This window comes from Lycium ferocissimum, unplaced genomic scaffold, assembly GCF_029784015.1.
Source record: "Lycium ferocissimum isolate CSIRO_LF1 unplaced genomic scaffold, AGI_CSIRO_Lferr_CH_V1 ctg192, whole genome shotgun sequence".
Classification (NCBI taxonomy): domain Eukaryota; kingdom Viridiplantae; phylum Streptophyta; class Magnoliopsida; order Solanales; family Solanaceae; genus Lycium; species Lycium ferocissimum.
The window spans coordinates 143,991-166,847 of NW_026718266.1; the positions used below are offsets into that span (position 1 = coordinate 143,991).

Genomic DNA, 22,857 nt, shown 5'->3' on the forward strand with positions numbered 1-22,857 from the left:
AGTAGTGATTAGGCTATTTGCCTATTCTTTGTCTATAGAAATTTCGACGGCTATTTTTAGTGGCTCATTAAAGTAGATATGTAATTTAATGTGAATAAGGGCTACGCAGTTATGCTGTTGAGGCCTGTGTAATTTAGTAATTTAGAACAAGTAGCTGTACATAATGCACTTTTCATGCCCTTCCCTATAGACTATATATAGGCAGTATTTATGGTTCAATAAATGTGTAAATCCTACTTCATATATGCTTAGTCCTTTTTAAACAGCTAACTAATTAAGTACTCCTTATAGGGATTAAGCAAACTGTTAGTCGTTCATTAATATCCAAGATTGACTTACATGTAAAAATTAAAGGGATATATTACACCTGCAGCGGATACACAATATTTATTTTATTTTATATGTATGAGTATGTTTTCGTAAAGTTTGTATATTACATTGCGCCGATGCAGCTTGAGAATAATATAAGTAATTTTTAATTTATGATAGAAAGGAACGTCTTAAAACTAACATAATCTTGGAGGCAAATCACTAAAAGATCAAATTATGATAATAGACCAACACTGCTTTCATAAAAAATTTACGCAGATTACCGTATAATAGATGTCCAAAAGAACAGTTACATCCTCTTTTTTAAATTTGGTGAAAGCAAAAATCAAGAAAATCTTAAAACACATGGGGAAGGAATATGGAAGATTAGATTAATTCAAGGATTAAGAAAATTAAGCAAGGATGTATCCATCCGAAGCCACCGGCCATCCTTTGCTTGCATTCACTAATATTTTATTCTTTGAGACTACATTTTTGGAAATACTTCCAAATTTATTGCACTGTTAAAGCCACCGTATCAAACAATTGTCTTCTTTTTATTTTATTATTTATTTGTTTAGCTGTCCCCCTTTGTTTCCAAAGAAATAAAGTAAATAGGTATGCACATTTTTCAGAATTTATGCCTAATTAATTTAAAAGTAAAAGAGGATAAAGACATTTAAATAAACAATCTAATATTATGTTGGGGCATGGCAATCACGTGTTCATGACTTTAAATGGATGCAACTGGATGAAGTATATATATAGTAGAGATTATTAAAGAGTTATATTTATATTATTTTTTATAAATTAATTTGCCTAGTTTAAATTTATTTTGAATGATTTTATTGCTTGATATGTCTCATGCGATAATATAAAGTACTTTGTAGGGGAAAAATATGTTATAAGTGATTATTTCTAAGGATAATTCCTTGTGAAATATCCATCCGTTATCCTTTTTAGGATGGCTGTCAATTAGTAAATGACAATCTCTTATTTCTCTTGTAACTTAGGCCATAGTCTAAAGATCTCTTTGAACAAACAAAAGATCTTATGAAAAAACGTTAGAACCACAATATAAGATTTGTAAGTCACTGCAAATGTCAAACAAAAATTTAATTTTTTATCTGATAAGTTGAGTAATAAATGAGCAAACATTAAAGCAAATTCTACCGTCTAAAACGTTAGCTTTTCAAGGCTAATTTACACACCTTTTAAAATTGGGAACAAAGTTTTTTATAGTAACCCAAAAAAGAGGACATTCAAATTATTTCTAAGCATACCTCCTTGGCTTAGGCCCAAAATACAGCCCCTTTTACTACTAAGAATATTACGATATTCATTTTTTTAAAATCACGATATTAGGTTCAAAAGACACCAATATAACAAAATATCAAAAACGGAAATTTTTAACAAAAAATGCATAAGAAAAAAGAAAGTTAATGGATCCCCTACGTGATCTCATTCAGTAACTTTATTCGAATTATCAACAATAACAATTTTAAGTACTATTCGTAAGTAATATAATAATCATCACTCTTTTCGTTTTCTTTTTACTTGTTACTATCTTTATAATAACTGTACTCCATTTTATATGATCGTACATTTGTTTTAATTTGTCCTAACAAATAACACGTTTTTCATATAATAATTTAACTTTATGCTATCACATATTTTTGCACGAGACAACCCATCATTATTTAAGAATTAGGACGAACAATCAAGCTTTGCTTTTAGCATACACATATCCTTGCTCACGTGTACCTATATGCAAAATAATTTCTATTTTTTATTTCCCTACTGTCCCTAAGAGGCTAAGAACACCCAAACAAATGGTTTTATTTTTTCCTTTTAAAGAAAATCGTTGTTCCATGTTATGAATCTAGCACAAAAATGGAAGAAAAAGGCGCCCAAGAAAGATATAAATTTTCGCGGATTGTCCATATTTGGGATAATCTATTTAGTAAATGATCTCATTTTTATTTTTCTTGCAACTTATGAATCCTTTAGATTTTAGATCACGATCAAATTAAGTTCTCTTTTGATCATACTAAAAATCTTATGAAAAAAAGTTAATCCAATAGCTAAAAATTTCTAAAAATAATTTAATGGTTTATCACTCCCAAAGATCAGGCCATATTTGCTCATCTTTTTATTTTTTATTTTTTAAATAAGGACAAAATGAAAATGGAGACCTGAAAAGGGATATTTTCGTACATCAGCCCCCAAAAGAAGCTTTAATAAGGGTAAGCCCACCAAAATTGTCTCATTGTCAGACGCACGCTTCAATTTAATGTTCCCTCTAATGTATGCCAATTATGTATAGGGCACGTAACTATGTTGGTTTCCAACGCTATATAATACCCCACTCTTGTGCATAGTTAATTATATTTGGAGAGAGGATTAATTTTAATATACCTTTTAATACCACATTAATCTAGAAGAGTTAATTATTAACACGTGTTGATTTGGCGCTAGCTAGGCCCCTATAATATAGCTAGGTTGTAGACTTAGTTGATTGATTTTTTGATTTGATTGTTCAATGTACCCATCCTTTTCTTTCGATCAGAGTTCACACTAGTGAAGAAAGAAGGGATAATAGTTAGTAACACTAAAAAAAATGTATACTGGATTAAGCATACAATTCACAGGCATCTAATTAGATATTTGAAGCTAAGAAAACGTTAAAATTTTAAAGAGTTCGATTATCAAGATTTGCACCGTTTGGATTGTTGTGGATGAATCTGAACATTCAATCTTAAAAATTTACGACTCCTATGGATATGGTGGAGTGCTCGCATATTATAAACTCATCTAGACCTTTACGGTTACAAAATAATTGAGGGACAAACATATTTTGTAACACATTTCTTCACGTGTAATTCAACTATGGATGCTCAAAAAGAGTGTGTCTACAGTAAAGAGAGAAAGATTAGGCTCAACATTCTAACGAGTGAGCTCAAAGCATGAAAGCTATGTTAATGACTCGAAGAGCCAAATTTAGAAAGTGAGAGGAAGGAGCACAATGTTGTTATCAAGAGCGGAGCTAGGTTGGGTCAAGGGGGTTCATCCGAACCCCTTTAGCCGAAAAATTACATTATATATATAATGTTAAAATTATTTATTATGTATATATAATAGATGTTGAATTTCCTTTCCGTTGCTTGGCGTGTTTCTTTTTTATTTTAACCTCCTAAATAAAAATTCTAGTCGCCAATTGATTTATAAAATTTACCAGATCAATTGAGAAAGAGAGGCCCAAAACGATTAAACGTGAAAGAGAGAAAGCGATTATAAAAACGAGTTCACCAAAATATAATTTTGAGATACATACGAAAGAATCAACACATTAAATCCAAAGGTAAAGTGACCAGTTTACTCTCTAACAATTACACATACGTGTTTATATATTCTATGAGTTCAACAATTGTGAATTGTGATTTACGACGGTGATGGATTGATTAATGAAACATCAAATCTATAGGTGAAGCAAAAATATGACCTAGAAAAATAAGATGTATATAGGTCAAGATACACCATTAGGAGATCATATCAAAGTCCATACAGTAAAATAGATGTGTACCCTTTTGAATTCATCTATCACCTTCTAACACCAGCTGTGATGGATAATTCGAACTGAGTCAGTCTTCTCGAATTCGCTTTATCTTACTTTTGGGTCTGAGAGGAAAGTTTAATGATCTACTTTTCAATCTCTTAATTATTTATCTTGCGATATTTTTTAGGATTAGACAACTTAAGCAAAAACTTTCCAATAGACCAGTTGTTGCTTCCACATCTAAGAAGGTTGGTTTCAAAACCGATCATGGAGCTTAGCTACCACCCCATAAAAACTTACCCGCGATTGATGTTTACACCAAACCAATTAGTGAAATCAGCAGACCAAGATAGTCCACTGCCTTTAATTCATATCACGTCTTTATTTCATTATTCCTTATAAAGGAAGTATGAATTAGAGACATGCATTTACGTAGCTAAACAATAAGAATTTTGTGCTAATCTTATTATGCGACATGTTGGCGATGAACTATCAAAAAAGATTATACTCGCAACAAGCTATTTATCGACAAATTAACAATAAATTTCATAGTTGACCGCGTGTGCGTACTAGTCAAAATTGTAGTTGTGACATGACAACAACAATAACAACCTAGTGTAATTCCACAAGTGATGTTTGGAGAGGGTAGGATGTACGCAGACCTTACATCTACCTTTGTAGAGTAGAGGGGTTGTTTCCGATAGACCCTCAGCTTAAAAGAAACGTAGTCAATGCAAGATTGTAAGAAAAATACGACAACACAATATCAAGATAAAAAATAAATGAAGCAACATATAATAATACAAACATAAGGATAATACTCTACGCGAGATCTAGATACTACTACTGAGAAAAGGAGAGGAGGAGATGTAAAGATTAGATCCCACCTCTCTCACACACAGCGCATAGTTGAGACATCTCATCTCTAATTTAATTTGTAGTTAATCGTGCGTGCGTAGTAGTCAAATAAGTAGGTTCTAAAGTGAGTTATTATAATTACTTAGAATAATAGATCAAGCTAGGTTGATTTAGATTTTAGACTAAATAATCATTGTTAAATCCGAAAATCTTTTTAAGGTACATGAACTTAATTTGCTTTGCCTCATCTTTACAGACAAGCTACTTGCTCAAAATTCAAAAGGCAAAAAGCCAACAAAGAAATCAGTTCAAACGTCTTAGTAAGAGTATAGTATTTTAATCTGCAAAAAGATATATCTATTGTACCATTGATGAGTCAAAAACACAATAGTCAAAGTAAGCAAAGAATAAATTAATCACTATATCGCAAGATTATATAATATGATTGTCCATTATAAGCTGCCAAATATGTCTAAACTATTGTTAATGGCAAATAAAATTGTCAACGCAATACATGAACTAGTCAACTAGACACGAATAAGTTTAGGATTGAAGTAATTTACATTGATATGTAAAGATTTCTTATATTATGTGTAATTTAAACTGGTATATCTAGCAAGTCAGTTATTATTATACGTTTCTGCAGGGAGTTCACTTCTCTATTTTGTAAGTAATCTTGATTAATAAAAATGATCCATACTTGATGGAGGTGGATAATTTGATTAAAAAAATAGTTACTATACAATTTTTTTCAACTCACCAATTAATACATTTTTTTTTAATTAATCAAGATTCACCTCAGGTTCAGATCACCTGGAGGTGCCGGGGGGTTTGGCATAGACCCCTATCTTGTATATTAAAATCCAAAAGGTAAATACATGGAGGAGAGGGACATAGCACCTTATCTCCTCAGCACCTATGTTAGTGTTTGCCCAGCAAACATCTTTACAACAGTTAAGCTTACAAAAGTCAAAAACTGTTATATGGACACAGTTTTGAAGGTTAGGTGCTATAGTTACAGCAAAAGTCAAGATTACATTATATACCAATATGTTATAAGTAGGCAGGCCCTCCCAGCTTCCATTAGAAGTGATCATAATGAAAAAATTAGATATGGAGGTGATGTTCCTCTTGGCCCGCCTGATTCTGAAGCTGGGTATACCCATTGAATCAAGTCGACTAGGTCCAATAGCTTGAGAAGGAAGACTTTGAAAGCTATGATACACAAAGGTTCTTTGATTAAGTTGTAGATTAGCACCAAACTTGGCAAGTGCATCTCATAATAATTTACCTATAGTTACCTTTAGGATCTTGATTGAATAAATATATTTTATATGGTCTCATTATATAGAAGGGACCCCGCACCAATGTCACTATTAAAAAAAACATGAATTAGTGATAGATAAATTATGTAACTAGACAACTAAATTTGTAGTTAATGTTATTTAGCGGCGGATTAGCTATCTATCATAAATTTTTTTTTGTTATTTATGAGCAATTTAGCGATAGATTAGCGACGAAGTTTGTAGTAATTCTAGGGTTTTTTTTTTCAATTTACAGTGAACCTCCTCTCACCCACACCCCCACATCCTGACAACCCCTCTCACCCTCACCACACGCACCTCGATAATGGTTGCAAAGACATATATGATCTTAGAATAATATTTTATGTTTACTATGTACGGAACACTAAAAAGTAAATTCAAAAATTACTTATTCCAGAGAAACATTTTCCTTCGTATCAAATACACCCACATACTTCATTTCTGCCAAATCGTAGTATACGTCTATACTATGTCAGTACATGTAACTTGATAAATTTACTTTAATTTTTTGTTTTCTTTAGTTCTCCGTCCTGTCTTTGGTACTCTTTTCTTGGAGTACGACTAACTCGAATTCGTAGCGGAAAATCCCATTTTGGAGTAAAATCTCCGTATTGAAAGCGATCCGTACTCAAGACTCGGACTTGAGATATCTAATTAATTAAAGATAAAATAGTATTTGTCACATCACCATGACATGGTTATTATAATTTTTTATGACAATGGATGGATTAACGGAACATCAAATATTCAATGGTGAAAGCAAAATATAACCAAGTTAAATAGGATGAATAGGTTTAAGATTCATTAACACTTTTCAGATTTAGTCTACGACTACTAAAAACGACGTGTCTTTTGGATTTATTCCTTCCATTTTCCATTTTTTTTTTCTCTCTTTCAATCAAATTAATACATTTGCATTATATTAATTGGCACGAAGTTCCCAATTATGATTTGTCAATTCCTAATAGTAATAACTAATCATATCCTCTTATCCTCTGAATTGACGGATCCAATGGAAATCCTTCTTTTGGGAAGAAAGCATGATGTTTCACTTTTCTATTTTGGTTTGATAAGTGGCTCAATACAAACGTAACGTTATACACCTTTGAATTTTAGCTTTATCAATTAACGGTGTAAAATTTATTTAGAAAAAGATGCGTGTTATGCTTTAACTACGAGCAAGTCAGAATTGGTTATATAATTTTTCTTTGCCATGTAGCTAACGTGCTGTGGTAGAGGAAGAATGTTCACCATGTAAGTTTACCATATACGATATATACATAAAAAAAAAAAAAAAAAATTGATCTTATATATAGTGTGATTTTCCGACAAAAGAACCCCCTTTTCTTCCCAGCTAACACGTACTAGGTGAGCATGTCTTGAAGTATTCTGTTTGTAAAAAATCATCATATGTTTGACTAGTTTTACGACAATTGTTAACCTATTAGCTATTAGAATCCTTCTCTATTATAAGCAAGCTAGATGCATGAAAAGTATTAAACGAGAACAGTAAAAATTAGAGAAGGAAAAGCTTGTCAAGTGTGAACAGGACAAGCCTGCATTAAGAACACCAAGTGGTATTTGCCGATTTCTTTCTTAATATTCAATTAGTGTTCAAACAGGAGACACTCGGTTGCCATAAGCACCAAACAAGATTAATTGTTAGTCATTAGTGCTTATAATTCCAATTTTCTTTTTCAATCTAATGCTTTCCCTCCTGCACATAGCCACATATCACTTTACAGCTACTAATAACTAATATCAACTACATTTAAACTAATTAAGTTATATGATTCCTATATAATATTCTTTTCCGACTTGCTTTGATATGCTTTTTTTGAATTGAGGGTCTATCAGAAACAACCTCTCTACTTCTCAAAGTAGGGATAAGTTCTGACAACACTCTATCCTCTCCAGACCCCGCTTGTGAGATTACACTGAGAATCCTGTTTAGAAGATTATTCGTAATTATATTACTTAAAGAACTTTTTTAAGCATAATACAAGTTCACATAATTCGCGCACTTTTGAATTCGAACCACTATACATTTAAGAACTCATATAATTCAATTGAAAGGAGCAACCTAAGCCACTACGCAACATTTCTTGACGTCTTTGACAATATAAACATTTATTAACTATCCTCATTTTCTTCTTAATTTTTATATTGTAGTGATCTTAGGTTTCAACCCTATAAACCTAAGTCTAATGTCTAAGACGTCTCATCTATTGTAGTTGACCATACGTGTGAGTTAACTAGTCAACAAAGCAAGCTTCTAACAATGGTTCTTATTAGTTAATTAATTAATTAGTTACTTATTAGTTAATTAATTAATTAGTTAAGAGATTATTCTAGCAATTTAGGTTTCTTTTTAAACTAAACAACGTTGTTAAATCCAAGAACCTTTTCAAGGTACATGAACTTTGCTAATTTGCCTCTTCACACGCAAGCTAATTGCTCACAATTCAAAAAAGCAGAAAGCAAAAATCAGTTCAGACAGTAGTAAGAGTTTACCATATTCTTAATCTGCATAAAATATCTATATATGTTATTTATGAGTCAATCACAAAAGTCAAGTTGCAAATAATGAAATATTTAGTTCCTAACAGAGAAGGAATATATGTTCATACATATAGCTAGTATCTGATTGTTTCTTTTACTACGTTGTCCTATTATCTTGCTGCTATTACTGCTTATTATTACTTTTTATTAAAACTTATGCCTTTTCATCTTTCATTGAGCCAGGAGTCTATCGAAAACAGCCTCCCTACCCGTCAAATGGTAGGGTATTGTCTGCGTACACTCTACCCTCCCCAGACCCCACCTGAGGGATTATACTAGGCATGTTGTTGTTGTACATGGATATTGCTAGTATATAATCTGCAAGTTGAAAGTCAACAAATTAAACTATGTTATCTTTTGAAGGAAGTATTAAAATTGTAATTAAACCTAATTGCAAATCTGAAATTTATAATTAAGACGTATATCAACTTCCACTAAAGATGCTTCTACGGTTAGCAAAACATCATATCAGAATTGGTCTACTTAACTAGAAACTTTTTATTTTCAACAAGTGCAAATTAATTTCAGATATGGTCTACTTTCGAAGCTAGTTTTTCAACTACTAGTTTCTCAGTGTTGAATTTGATATTAAAGTATCATTTGACAATAACTTGTTTTATATTCTGTCTTAATGCTTAAATCTACTCTCCACTTCTGCGTAACAATTAGAATAAAAGCAACAACAATAACCACATGAAAATTAGAACGATTGCTATTTTTATGATTTTTTTTCTTTTCAGGTTCTTTTTAGTCATCGTTGCTCCTCTCCATTTCCCTTCTCTCCATTTCCCCCAAGTTCTATCTTGGATTAGAGACACATGGCATGGGTTAGAATTAATGGCTAAGATTTAATTGACTAAAATAAGGCCCTAACCATGATTACATAATAACTTTTCCATAATTATATTAGAATAATTTTTTCTCTCTTCCTATTTTAATATTCCATCTTTTTTTATAATCATGACAAATCTTTAATGGTGGTATTTTCCAGAATATAGACAACTCTTTCGAAAATATACAATTACCAATTGAATAATGGGGTGGGTCTATATTATGTAAATTAGTAAGCATCATAATTGAAAAAATGGAAAATATCACCAATTGAATATTGGGTCTATTAGGGGAAAAATTAAGTGGCAAAAAATAATCGGATAAATCAGAAAAGATATTTTACTGGGTAGGAAAAGTAAATAGGAAGAGAGAGAAAATTATTCTAATATAATTATGGATAAGTTATTAATTATGTAATCATGGTTAGGGCCTTGTTTTAGTCAATTAAATCTTAGCCATTAATTCTAACCCATGCCATGTGTCTCTAATCCAAGATAGAACTTGGGGAAAATGGAGAGAAGGGAAATGGAGAGGAGCCCAATCCCAAATTTATATAGAATTAATAAAGAGCCCAAGTTGTGTAAGAGAGGCAATACTTTGAAACGTGAAGCACATCGTAGTGTACGAGTTTTAAAACTGGGTTGAAATAGTTGAGCCCACAATTCATTTCTCAAACCGTAGGCTGCAATGGACCCAAAAAGTTTTGATTTGAGAAAATCTGAAAGGAGTTGGATAATGATATGCATTTTTTTGCGCGGATTGACCTTCAAAGCCATTGGTCATTAATTTTTGTCCTTCGCCTAAAAAATGTGGGTTCGGGATTCGAACCCCAGCTCAGTCAATTTTTTTTTAAAAACAAAACAAGGCAGAGTTTTGAATTCAAACTCTACCTTAAGGCAGTGTTTGCTACATTAAGGCAAACTCTGCGTTATTAGGTACCAAACTCTGCCTTAAGGTAGAGTTTTGCAGACAAATTCTACCCTGCGAATCTAAGCTCTATCTTGCGATTCTTTTTTCACTTTTTGACTGAGCGAGGTTTTGAATCCATGGGTTTTTAAGCGAAGGGAAAAAATTAAAAAACCAACAATTTGAGGGATAAAAATTAAAGACTACCCCTGAATACGGACAATCATGCAAATTGAGCATGTTGGGCCTTCAAGAGCTTTCTTTTTTGCATTACCCGTAACAAAAGAACCTTATGCAAATCAGCACATGAAAACATGAACGCGCCCCTTACCCACCCACCAAAACCAAACCACGCTTCCCCCCAAAAAAAAAAAAAAAAAGACCTGTTCAAGTTTGAGTGGATTAATAACAAAATCATTTATTAACTTAGCTCAGTTTGACTCGTCGAATTCAACCAATCCAAAAGTTGAACTGATATGTAGCCTAAATAAATTAATCAATGAGAAAGAAACCTTCCCAAAATTGGCCCGCAAATGAATGTGTTACAATATGAGCACAATATGAGCTCCAATTCATACTAAAGATAATCTTATTCCAACTTGCTATACAAAATGATAGAATTGCAACAAATACCATCTCTCTAGCCTGCATATTCATGGAACTCAATCTCATTTAGAGAGCCTGATCTCTTATATTTCAGCAACTTAACGAGAAGTGGTTTAAGAATAAGAAAGGGCGGTAGAATCGGATGCAAAACTCAGGTATACTCTCAATAAACAGCATAAAAAAATTGTCAAGATCATGGTGAATACATGTCTGAAGATGCAATTTCAACATAGATGACAGAACTCTATAGCTACAAACAATATTATACATCTTCCTCAACAAAGTGGTCAAAAATGTGTCGTATTATTATGGTTCATGACTCTTCAGCTGGAAAAACTTTACCCAAATCTAGTCCCTCTGCAGGTAGTTCAGAGGTCAAGGGACCTAAAATCCCGTCGGAGTTCAGAGTCAATCCACTCTGCATAGTTATAAAAGAAAACATGTTATATCTCAAAAAGATATTCTAACTACATGAAAATAGGGAAATTTTCAGTTAAAGTCGTTTCATTCTGAAATGGAAGATCAATTATCGAACATTTCATGTACTACACCTCAACAGTGTAATACAAGCTAATAATATCAAAGGCGGATCCAGGATTTAAACTTTACAGGTTCAACCTTTAAGATTCTTAGCATTGAACCTATTAAAAAATTTAAAATCACGGATTTAGACCTACAATTTATTGCAAGCTTAGTGAATTTTTACACATAAATTTATACTCAGCGTGTACTGGGTTCAGATGAATCCGGTGCGATAAGGCTGCATCCGCCCCTGCTGACAATCAGTGGAATTACTTGCTCTTTCCTAAAAGATCCGGTTATACTCTCCCATGTGGCCCCTAATTAATCCACCATAAAACTGTACCGGTCTATCCTCAGCCAGGCAAAGTAAAAGTTCACTTGCTAAATAATCTAAGACACATAGTGAGGAAGCGACTCTAGACATCCATATATGTAGGTAAATAATCCATTTAATTGAGAACCTATTAGAAAAAATGATGGTGCTATAGAAAAAAACTAGCACGTAGAAGAGTACACAGAGACCAAGCTTTTCCTAGTGGAATCACAATATGAATTGACTAAATGTCTGCGGTCCAGAGCAATTGTAACGGCAATTACCTCAGGCGGGAATCTCAGTATATCAGCACGAGCCATGGCTTCAGCTTGGGCAATTCTCTGCCGGAATGTCTGAGCCATCTCTTCAGCCTGTGAAAAAATTACAAGCTTAGTCATTTAGTATAGTAATGTGTATTGTCAAAAAAGTCTTTATTTCTTTTCTCAGACAAATAAAACAAAATTTTATCAAAAGATAACAAAAACAAAGTTGCAGCAGAATAAAGACTGTCCATCACAAAGTTTCTGAATCATCTCAAATTGAAGTAAAGCAAATATTGGCAGAAATGTCCCTATCCAGTGACAATACTAGTTAAAAAGCATGTTGAAACAACAACAACATACCCAGTGAAATCCCACAATGTGGGGTCTTGGGAGGGTAAAGTTTACGCATGTTGAAAGTGTAAACAAATTTCATACATATCATACAAGAAAAAGACGCAAAAAAGTACAAATGATCAATAGCAGGAATTGCAGCAAGTAGCGTTACTATATCAGGAAATTATCTTGATCCTGTAAATTCACTTGAAGCATAGCCAAAGCAAAACTCAAGCAGAGAGGGAAGATGTAAACAAACATTATGATGATTGCAGTAAAAAATCAGATGGGAAATCAGCACTTTTAGTCCCTCAAATATCAACAAACTTTGATTTTGATCCCTGAGATTTCGGGTTAGGCATATTTTAACCTTCAATTATTTTAAAGGGGCACTTTTGAGCCCTCTTAAGTCTTAACTGTGAATGAATTCACAAATCTAACAAATTTTTAAGAGGTAACCCTTTAATTATCGTTGTATTAAGTTAAGTTTGCATTGTTACTCCATAGTTGAGGGAATATAATTTAAAAATAGTCTACACATCACATATTTCCTATATAAGGGACTAAAAACACACATTTTAATTAATTCAAGGTTAAATGTACTAGCCAAATATTATAAGGATCAAAAGCAGAAATTAACAATAGCTGGGGAACCAAAAGTGGAATTATCCCAAATAAGATTTATTAATACCGCATGGAAAAAAAGGTACCTTCTCAAAGACGAGCTTTGGATTGCGAATCATGTCACCAGGTGTAGGTTCTAGCTTCTTTGTGGAGAGGCTCACTCTACCTCTCTCACGGTCATGGCTCAATATCATTACCTATAATATATTTGAGCAGATTATTGTTAGTTCTCCTTGAGAAGCGCATGAAGCTGGTAATAATTCCATTACAAAAACACCAGTTGATTTCTTCCCATCTGTCCTAGCCTTGGTGGACAGAGTTACCTGATACCTCCTATTGCTGGTGGGAGGTGGCAGGTTTCCCGTGGAATTAGTCGAGGTCCGTGTAAGCTGGCCCGGACACCACGGATATCAAAAAAAAAAAAAAAAAAACTCGAGTAGTATTTCCGATACAAACCTTTAGAGTGTCACCGGGCTGAAGGACGGTCGCAATATCTGACACGCGATCATGACTGATCTGGCTGACATGCAGAAGCCCATTGATCCCACCAATATCGATGAAGGCACCATATGGTTTCAAGCTCTGGACAGTTCCAAGAACAACTGACCCAATTCCCAATGGTGTCTGACTATCAGCCACGGCCTTACGGTTGCTGAGCACAAGTCTAGTTTGCTCTTGATCAACCTCAACAAATTTCAGAGGAAGCTCCCTTCCCAAAAGCTCCTCTGCAGTTGATTTCTGGCACATTAGAAAGAGATTTATAGTGAGTCCAATTACGACAATAATAAGCTTTCCCACATTCAGAGGTCAAAGTATGTTCTTTTTTTTTTATTGTTAATGAGAGGCCAATGTATTATAATCATATTAGAGTACCACGTTTTTATGGTCAGTAACTAATTTTCCACGTGAAGCAAAAATTTAAACTAGTAATAGATAATTATAGAAAGCAAATTTGGAGCAATTCACTCTCTGCATCAGATAGCTTTGCCAAATCATCATCCTGTCACTTTGGTGTCCAGATCTCCTTTTTCCGAAAAAAGAAGCTTCATAAAAGCCCAAAAGATGCTCTCACATCAGCTTGTCATCTCGCACCAAATTACCGACGATTTCAATTCAGTCATACAATTATACCTCTTATGAGCATTAGCTTGTGTATGAAAAAACTTTGTATTTTTATCAACCTGATTTATAACTGCCCCTAGGATATTTCCTCCGTTTTTGCAATTTCTTCAAGTTCTCTGTTGGTGTCTTCCTTTCCGCATTAACCACTCCTTCCTGATCCACCATACTACCATACCAGGATATTTGCAAAACTTTTTTCCACTTAACATGCTACTTTTATTTTCCTACTTAACATGCTTGAATAAGTCAACATACCCGAGTATGATCAAATTCTATGTTACATGGACCTTTACGGGTATATAATGCATATGTTCTTTTGTTAATTTTTAGTTTATTTGAAGAAACCACCTGATTTTCCCATTCCCATATTACTCAACATAGATCAAACTCATATTACATTTCTTTAGCTTCAATTGCCAATAAGAAACTTTTATCAACATTCACAAAAATCACAGATCATAATCCAGTTCCACCAGGATATTTGCAAACTTTTTTCCACTTAACATGCTACTTTTATTTTCCTACTTAACATGCTTCAATAAATCAACATAACATACCTTAGTATGATCAAATTCCATGTTACATTTTCTTTAGCTTCAATTGCCGATGAGAAACTTTTATCAACATTCACAAAAATTACAGACTTTAATCCACTTCTGTCATTTGATTGCATGGCATGAATATCAGCTAGTCAAAGCCAAGCTAGTTCACACACAACTTGATTTCTTAACACGTTAACATGCCTACTCAGTTTCCATTTTTTTTTTTTTTGGGGCCTACTCAGTTGTTCCATCACAAATAAGAATGGTCAGGAACTTGGTTGAAGAAGAACACAGATTGATGTAACTATTCTACAGAATTCAAATCAGTCTTAGTGGATTTAAGCTGTTACTCAGTGTTTAGCAAAACCTTCAACACAAAAACTTCCCAAGTTCACAATAAGGAAAACAAGATGAAAGTCTAGTGGCTTAGAACTCGAGGGGAAGTTCACACTCATTATTCAGGCTTTAGTTGACAATAGGCTGACAAGAGAATGTGTAAAAGGGCTAGAAGAACGAGCAAAAGCATATTCTGGTATCTAAGACTGATCAGTAAAAGCAAAAGAAACAACACAAAGAGAATCATAACATTTATTCCCGAATCCAGATGTTAAGACATTTACAATAGATGGAGTAATACCTTAGAAGAAACTACAGTTTTAATTGTAAAATGAAACGACCAGTAACTAACCGATGATATTTGTGAGAATGGAATAAACCCACGAAGGCCCTCGACCAATGCCACCACTCCACCTTTATTCGCACTAACCACCTGTAGTATCACCCAGAAACTGAATGTGTGACCAGTCGGAAATATTTAAATAAATAAACAATTATTTGTTTATGTTTCCTACTACTGTAGTTGGATAAGTCGACCATTTTCTGGTCGTATCAATATTTAAACCGTCCGACTACAGTAGTCGGAAGTTCTGACGTTCTATTTTCCGACTACGCTAAAACAGTCACAATGTATTTGAAAATCACCGAGTTCCGACTACTTTCTGGCTGTTTTAGCTGTCGGAAAAACTCTATTTTCTCGTAGTGTGCGTCTGATGTGGCATATAAACAATGGGATCTGAAATTAATATAACAGAATCTGATGCTTTTGACATGTCACCATATCTGTTAAAGCATTCCCTATTTTTTATGGTAGGACCAATAAGCGGAGAATTAAAGAAGCACACACTTTGGAAGCCAATACATACCTTACCTTTGACCACAACATCTTCAGCTTGAAGTTGTCTGCACCTTTCCCATGCAAGGTCATATTGAATTGACCGCAAACTCAATACCAAACTATCATCAGCTTCATTTTCACCAATAACCACAAACTCCTCTCTCATACCAGGAAATATTCCAGCTTCTTCTACATGCTTGATGTTGTGAATTGAAGCCTCTTGTACGGGCAAGTATGCTGATGATTTTGCTGTGATGTCAACGAAAGCTCCATTGGCATCTACTTTAAATACTGTCCCTTTGACCTAAAAAGAAGAAATGTAGAGAAAATAAAATGTATCAGTTTCTTCCTCCACCTTGAGCAGAATTATAAAATATCCCCATTTCTCTCTGTTTTGGGGTTTTTGACTATCAAGCAAAGGTTGATAATTAAAAACAGAATCTCGTGAAAGGAGCCGCAAGCAAATTCACAGCAACAAAAAATTTGAGAGGGAATTATACTTCCTCTATTCGATTTATATGATTCTTTTCATGTTGGGACGTCCTATCAAACTAACTTTCCTACAATTACTTTAATATTTTCTCCCACTATGACAAGTATAAAACATATGTGGAATTAAATCGTAAACTTCTTATCCCATCTTTTAGAGACCCATAAAATGTTCCATGTTATCCATTATCCAAGATCTCCAAATACAAATTGGTAAGCACAGAATCTACAGATAATAGTAATCCAAGAATCCATCTTTAAAGCCTAAGATTCTAAAATCAGAAATGCTAAGACATAATTAAGCCACATAAAACGACCCCATTATCCAATATCTCCGAATACAACATCTATAGATACATGGTAGTCCAAGAATCCATCTTTAAGCCTATGATTCTGAAAGTAGAAATGCTAAAGAAATAATTAAGCCACATAATAGCAACCCATCATCCATCTCCAAAATACAAATTGGTAAGCACAGAACTAGATACGTGGCGATCCAAGAATCCATCTTTAAGCATAAGCTTTTAAAAAGAAGTGCTAAGACATAATCAATCCACATAATAGCAACCCCATCATCCAAAATACAGATTGATAAGCACAGACTTCAGATACATAGTAATCCAAGAATCCATCTTTAAGCCTAATATTCTGAAGTGCTAAGACATGTTTAAGGCAAATAATAGCAGCCCCATCACCTAAAATCTCCCAACTACAAATTGTAAGCACAGCCTCTATCGATACATGGTAGTCCATGCATCATCTTTAAGCCTAAGATTCTGAAAACAAAAGTGCTAAGACATAATTAAGCCACATAATATTGACCCCATTATCAAAAATCTCCAAATACAAATCGGAAAAGGGCCAAATATACCCCTCGTTATACTTTGGGTCCAAATATACTCCTGCCGTTATACTATTGGTTCAAATATACCCCTCATCCGTTAAAGTTGTCCACCTTGGACATCTTATCCTACGTGGCACCAACATTTGATGAGGTGGATGACACGTGGCATTTCCACCTCATCATCCCTAACCCATTTTACTCCTCCCCTCTTCCACCACTAAAATTTCCACCCCCTCCATCACCATTGCCACTGGAAGATAGGACAGTACCTGGATAGAGGGTATAAAGTCAAGATTTCTGTTGCATTGATGTATGAGCTACAGTTGGAGAAGTTCGGAGTCCAAATTGTGTACGAGGATGATGAGGAGGATGCATATGCTAGACAAGTATTTGCTAATCAGTCTCAACATCATTTCATTAATGGAGTTGATATCTCTGCTTTACATGTGGCTAGAGGTTCTTACTTTCTTTGTCATCATGATATTGATATCTAGTTATCTACCAAGAGAACTCAAAGAATGATGGTTGGCGCACCAATGGCTAGTTAGATTTCTTGTTCAAGGATTCTGAAGACGATACAAATACAGATGCTGCAGCTTCTGATTCGATGCTAAAACAAGGAGATGATAAGATGTTTCCATGAATCCCCTAGTTTATATTCACCTTTCTATGGCGGTAATGGTGGCAATGGTAGTGAAGGGGTGGGAACTTTAGTGGTGGAAGAGGGGCGGAGTAAACTGGGTTAGGGGTGATGAGGTGGCAATGCCACATGGCATCTACCTCATCAAATGTCAGTGCCACATAGGTTAAGATCTCCAAGGTGAACAACTTTAACGAATGAGGGAGTATAATTGAACCAGTAGTATAATGGCAGGAGTATATTTGGACCCAAAGTATAACGAGTGGTATATTTGGCCCTTTTCCAAATACAAATTGGTAAGCACAGAAAATACAGATACATAGTAATCCAAGAATCCATTTTTAAGCATAAGTCTTTGAATAGAGAAGCTTTAGACATAATTCACAACAAACCCCCCCCCCCCCACCACCACCCCCACACCCACACACAAAAAAAAAAAAATATATATATATATATATATATATATACAAAGCCTCTGAAATACAAATTAGTAGGCACACAATTAACAGAGACAGAGTAGTCCAAGAATCCATCTTTAAGCCTAATATTCTGAAAACAGAACTGCTAAGTCATAATTAAGCAAAATAATAGCAACCCCATCATCCAAAATCTCCCAAATACGCATAAAATTAGGTATATACAACAGGATAGACATAATTTAGCAACCCCATTATCCAAAATCTCCAAAATACAAATTATACGTGGTGGATTGGTGGTAGTCCAAGAATCCATCTTTAAGCCTAATATTGTGAAAACAGAAGTGTTAAAAACATAATTAAGTCACATAATAGCAACCCCATCATCCAAAATCTCCTAAATACAAGTTAATAAGCACAGAAAATTAGAAATATACAACAAGATAAACATAATTAAGACAAATAATAGCAACCCCATCATCCAAATTCTCCTAAATACAAGTTAATAAGCACAAAAAATTAGAAATATACAACAAGATAAACATAATTAAGCAACATAATAGCCACCCTATCATCCAAATTCTCCCAAATACAAATCACTAACCACAAAAATTAAAGATTTACAATAGTATGAGCTAACCTTGGTACCTATTTCAGAGTCAAAATCATATTTTTCAAGTGCAGAATGAAAATCTTCAACAGTAAAAGCTACACCTTCCATAGGTGCTATGCGACATCTTTCATATGCTTCTTCAAACATCTCTTTAAGTTTAAGTCTCTCTTTTGTTTGTGCATTTGTTATTGCCACTGCTGTTGCTTTACACACAATTTTTTGCTTTTTTGTGTGGATTATAATGGGATTTATAAGGTTCTTGTTATTGGAGTGAATTATTCTTGTTCTTGAAATTTGTGGACATTTTAATCCTACAAATTGATGTGTTAAAGATGCCATTTTTTTTTACTATTATTATTTTTCTGGCTGTTTTGAGGGTTCTTTAGGGGTTTAGAGAAAGGTGAATGTTGAGAGTTATTATGCCATGGGATTTGATGGGGTAGATAAAGTGAGCTACAAAATTTAGCTTGTTTGCTGTTTGAGAAAGTGACAAAAATGGTCTCTTATTTTTGTGGTAGATTCATAATATTGCCTCAAGTATGTTCTTGAACAGTTTTGGTCCTTTAAATATGTTAAAAGTTTATATTTTTAGTCTCCGGCAAATATTTAGGAATTTATGTATGTTATATTTGACAGAAACTGCGGGGAAGAAGTTTAACGGTAAACACCAGATCGGTGAACTTCAAATTTGAGCTTGTTTGTTGTTTGAGAAAATGGTAAAAATGGTCCCTTATATTTGGGGTAGATTGAATATAGTGCCTCAAGTATGTTTATGAACAATTTTGGTCCATTTAAATTCGTCAAAAGTTTATATTTTTAGTGTCAATCAAATATTTAGGAATTTATGTTCGTTAGATTTGACAGAAATTGTGGAGAAAGAGTTTAACAATAAACACCAAGAAAGTCTCGGTGAACTTCAAAATCGACCTTGTTTGCTGTTTGAGAAAATCACCAAAATGATCCCTTATGTTTGGGATAAATTCAAAATAGTGTCTCAAGTATGTTTATTTTTAGTCGGTCTTTCATTCCCTTATTTCGTCATGGCACCCCCCCCCCCCACAAGCACCCCCCGGCTCAGGGCATCAGAAAAGGCCTTTCGTTTTCCATTGGGTACCTTGAACGGGTGAAAGATCCTAAAAAAGGGAGTCTTCTGGTTGCGGGATCTCTTGTCATACCAAAGTCGTACAATTAGGACCTCGATATGGCTTTGTTTTGTTTATTGTATCGGAGGTTATGTTCTTTTTTGCCAGTCAAATATTTAGCAATTTATATTCATTAGATTTGCAAGAAATTGTGGGAAAAAAATGTTTAACAATAAACACCAAGAAAGTTTCATCAAATCTTAAACGGAAAAGGACCTAAAATACCCTTGAACTATTAGATTTGGTGCAAAAATACCCTTCATCCACCTTTGGGGCCTAAAATACCCCTGACGTTAACATTTGGGGTCTAAAATACCCCTGCTGTTAACCTTTGGAGTCTAAAATACCCTTATTTTTAACGGACCCATTTCAAAACCCAATTAACAATTTCATTTATTACGTGGCAGCTTCTCATTGGTTAATAAAATAATTAATCCCCTTATTTAACCCGATCCAACTAATAAGTCCTACCCGCCCAATTAAATCCCCTTTTATCCATATCAAAAGAAACCCTTGAACCCATTCAACTAATAAGCCCGACCCTTGAACGGTGCCGACATTTGAATGGTGTTTCAACCAATACATGAAACACTGAAAGAAAAAGACCATCAAACATTACCTCTCCTGTGTGGTTTGCGAGCTATTGCACAGGAGCTGGGTTTACCCTGTGCGCACCCAAAGGGTAGCGGCCGCAGGTTCCCATGTCATCAAAAAAAAAAAAAAAAAAGACCATGAAACAGAAACACACTGTTTCTATTTTATTTTAGTTGAAACTTTCAAAGTAGAATTAGTCAAACACCACCCTGTAAAAGTAATATTCTTTTCTATTTTCTTTTTTTTGCATTGCTATATATATGTTGCTTCATAATTCAACATAAAAAGAATCAGTTAGATTGATAAACCTTTACATTGAAACAATTGAATATTTACCAAAATTTGACTGAATGAGATTTCTAAATACGTCACTTTCAGCTGAAATTACGACCATGAAACACTGAAAGAAACAGACCATGAAACAGAAACACATTGTTTCTTTCGGTGTTTCATGTATTGGTTGTCACCACCCAAATATCGGCACCGTTCGAGGGTCAGGCTTATTAGTTGAATGGGTTCGAGGGTTTCTTTTGATATGGACAAAAGAGGATTTAGTTGGGCGGGTAGGACTTATTAATTGGATCGGGTTAAATGGGGGATTAATTAGTTTAAGTTAATTATTTTATTAACCAATGAGAAGCTGCCACGTAATAAATGAAATTGTTAATTGAGTTTTGAAATGGGTCCGTTAAAAATAAGGTATTTTAGGCCCTGGCCCAAAGATTAACGCCAGGGGTATTTTAGGCCCTAAAGATTAACGTCAGGGGTATTTTAGACCCCAAAGATGGATAAAGGGTATTTTTGCACCAAATTTAATAGCTCAAGGGTATTTTAGGCCTTTTTCCGAATCCTGAACTATGTAACACAAAAGAACTAGAACAAACACTAAAATGATATATATTAAAAATATATCTTGTTGTTGAAATTGGTGAACATTTTAATCCAACAAATTGATGTGTTATAGATGCCATTTTTTTTTTTGGCTGCTTTGAGGGTCCTTAAGGGGTTTAGAGAAAGGTAAGTGTTGAGCGTAACGCCTATGGATTTTGTGGGGTAGATAAGTTGACCTAGATTCAAAATTAAGCTTGTTTGGCGTTTGAGAAAATGACAAAATTATCCATTATGTTTGAGATTAGTTCAAAATAGTCCCGAACAATTTTGGTCCTTTAAACTTATCATTTTTGTCTAGGGGATTCTCAACCGATCACTTATACATATTGAGTTTCTTAACAAAAAAATTCAGCGTTTTGATCGAAGCTACTGAATTTTGCCGAATTCATAACTTTAATTGTAGATCTGCGCTTAATGGACCTGGGGTTGTAAGAGAGAAAAGTAAATTGTTCGGATTAAATTAAGATACGTGACAGCTTATTGAACTAATTGGATCTCTAATGAAGGATCATTAATCACATTTTATATATTTGTCCTGACAACTCGTGAATACAAATAACAAAAAGAATATTAAGAGGCTGTTGAAGCTCTTGGCTGGCTTGTTTAAGGAAAGGAGGTTCAAATGGTGGGTCAATGAACATGTCTTCACAGCTCTTGATAATTGTCTGAACATAAAGTATTATGACCTTGCAACATTTGAACCCGTAAACTACACTATCTAAGCATTCACCAATGCTTTGACTGACTTCCTGGAAGTTGTCCAAATAAATCCCAATTCTCATTCCCTGTTTGATGTCCTGTTCTTGGTCAAGGGTTGAGTTGATCACAAACCTAGCAATAGAAAACGCATTGTACTTTGTAAACAACGATTATGGTAATATTCGTGATGCCTCCTGGTCTAAACTCGGGGTCTGTTGTTAATGTCTCTGAACAAAACGAAACATTCTATGTCTTGGAACAAATATCATCAACTAGATCACCTTTCACAGCTGGTATTACCAGAAACATAGTAGATAGGAGAAAAGCTAATGTGAAAGAAGTCAGTTTGATGGCCTCAAATGAATACATTATTTGGAAGAGATTGTGTGATGTGTGAACTTGGAAGAAAACATAAAAGCAGAAGGATACGCTTAATTAATGGCATTGGTGAGAGTCTACGCAATATCTGATTTTCAACAAAACAAGTCCAGAATTTTAAAGCACATTGACTGATCTGCTGAGACAGATCTACCAGTCAAAAAAGACAAATATAGAATTTAGATACACCTACCAAAAAAGCGGAGTAAATGGGAAGTTCTGTAATGCCTAGCACCATCTTAGTGCTAGGCAGTTGATGCTTTCAAACTTGTACTCAATTGACATCAACTTCAGCGACGTTTAAA

General features: G+C 34.1%; 1 protein-coding gene across 1 annotated transcript; it reads right to left on the bottom strand.

Annotated features, from left to right (window-relative positions):
* Window positions 1–11,096: 11,096 nt before the first annotated feature.
* Window positions 11,097–19,286, bottom strand: LOC132042915 (small ribosomal subunit protein bS1c-like). Its single transcript, XM_059433420.1, has 7 exons — window positions 18,876–19,286; window positions 15,875–16,150; window positions 15,361–15,441; window positions 13,465–13,746; window positions 13,095–13,205; window positions 12,073–12,159; window positions 11,097–11,371 (listed from the first exon to the last, which is right to left on the bottom strand). The coding sequence occupies exons 1-7, from the start codon at window positions 19,185–19,187 to the stop codon at window positions 11,267–11,269; spliced, it is 1,254 nt and encodes a 417-aa protein (XP_059289403.1). The 5' UTR covers window positions 19,188–19,286; the 3' UTR covers window positions 11,097–11,266.
* Window positions 19,287–22,857: the final 3,571 nt, after the last annotated feature.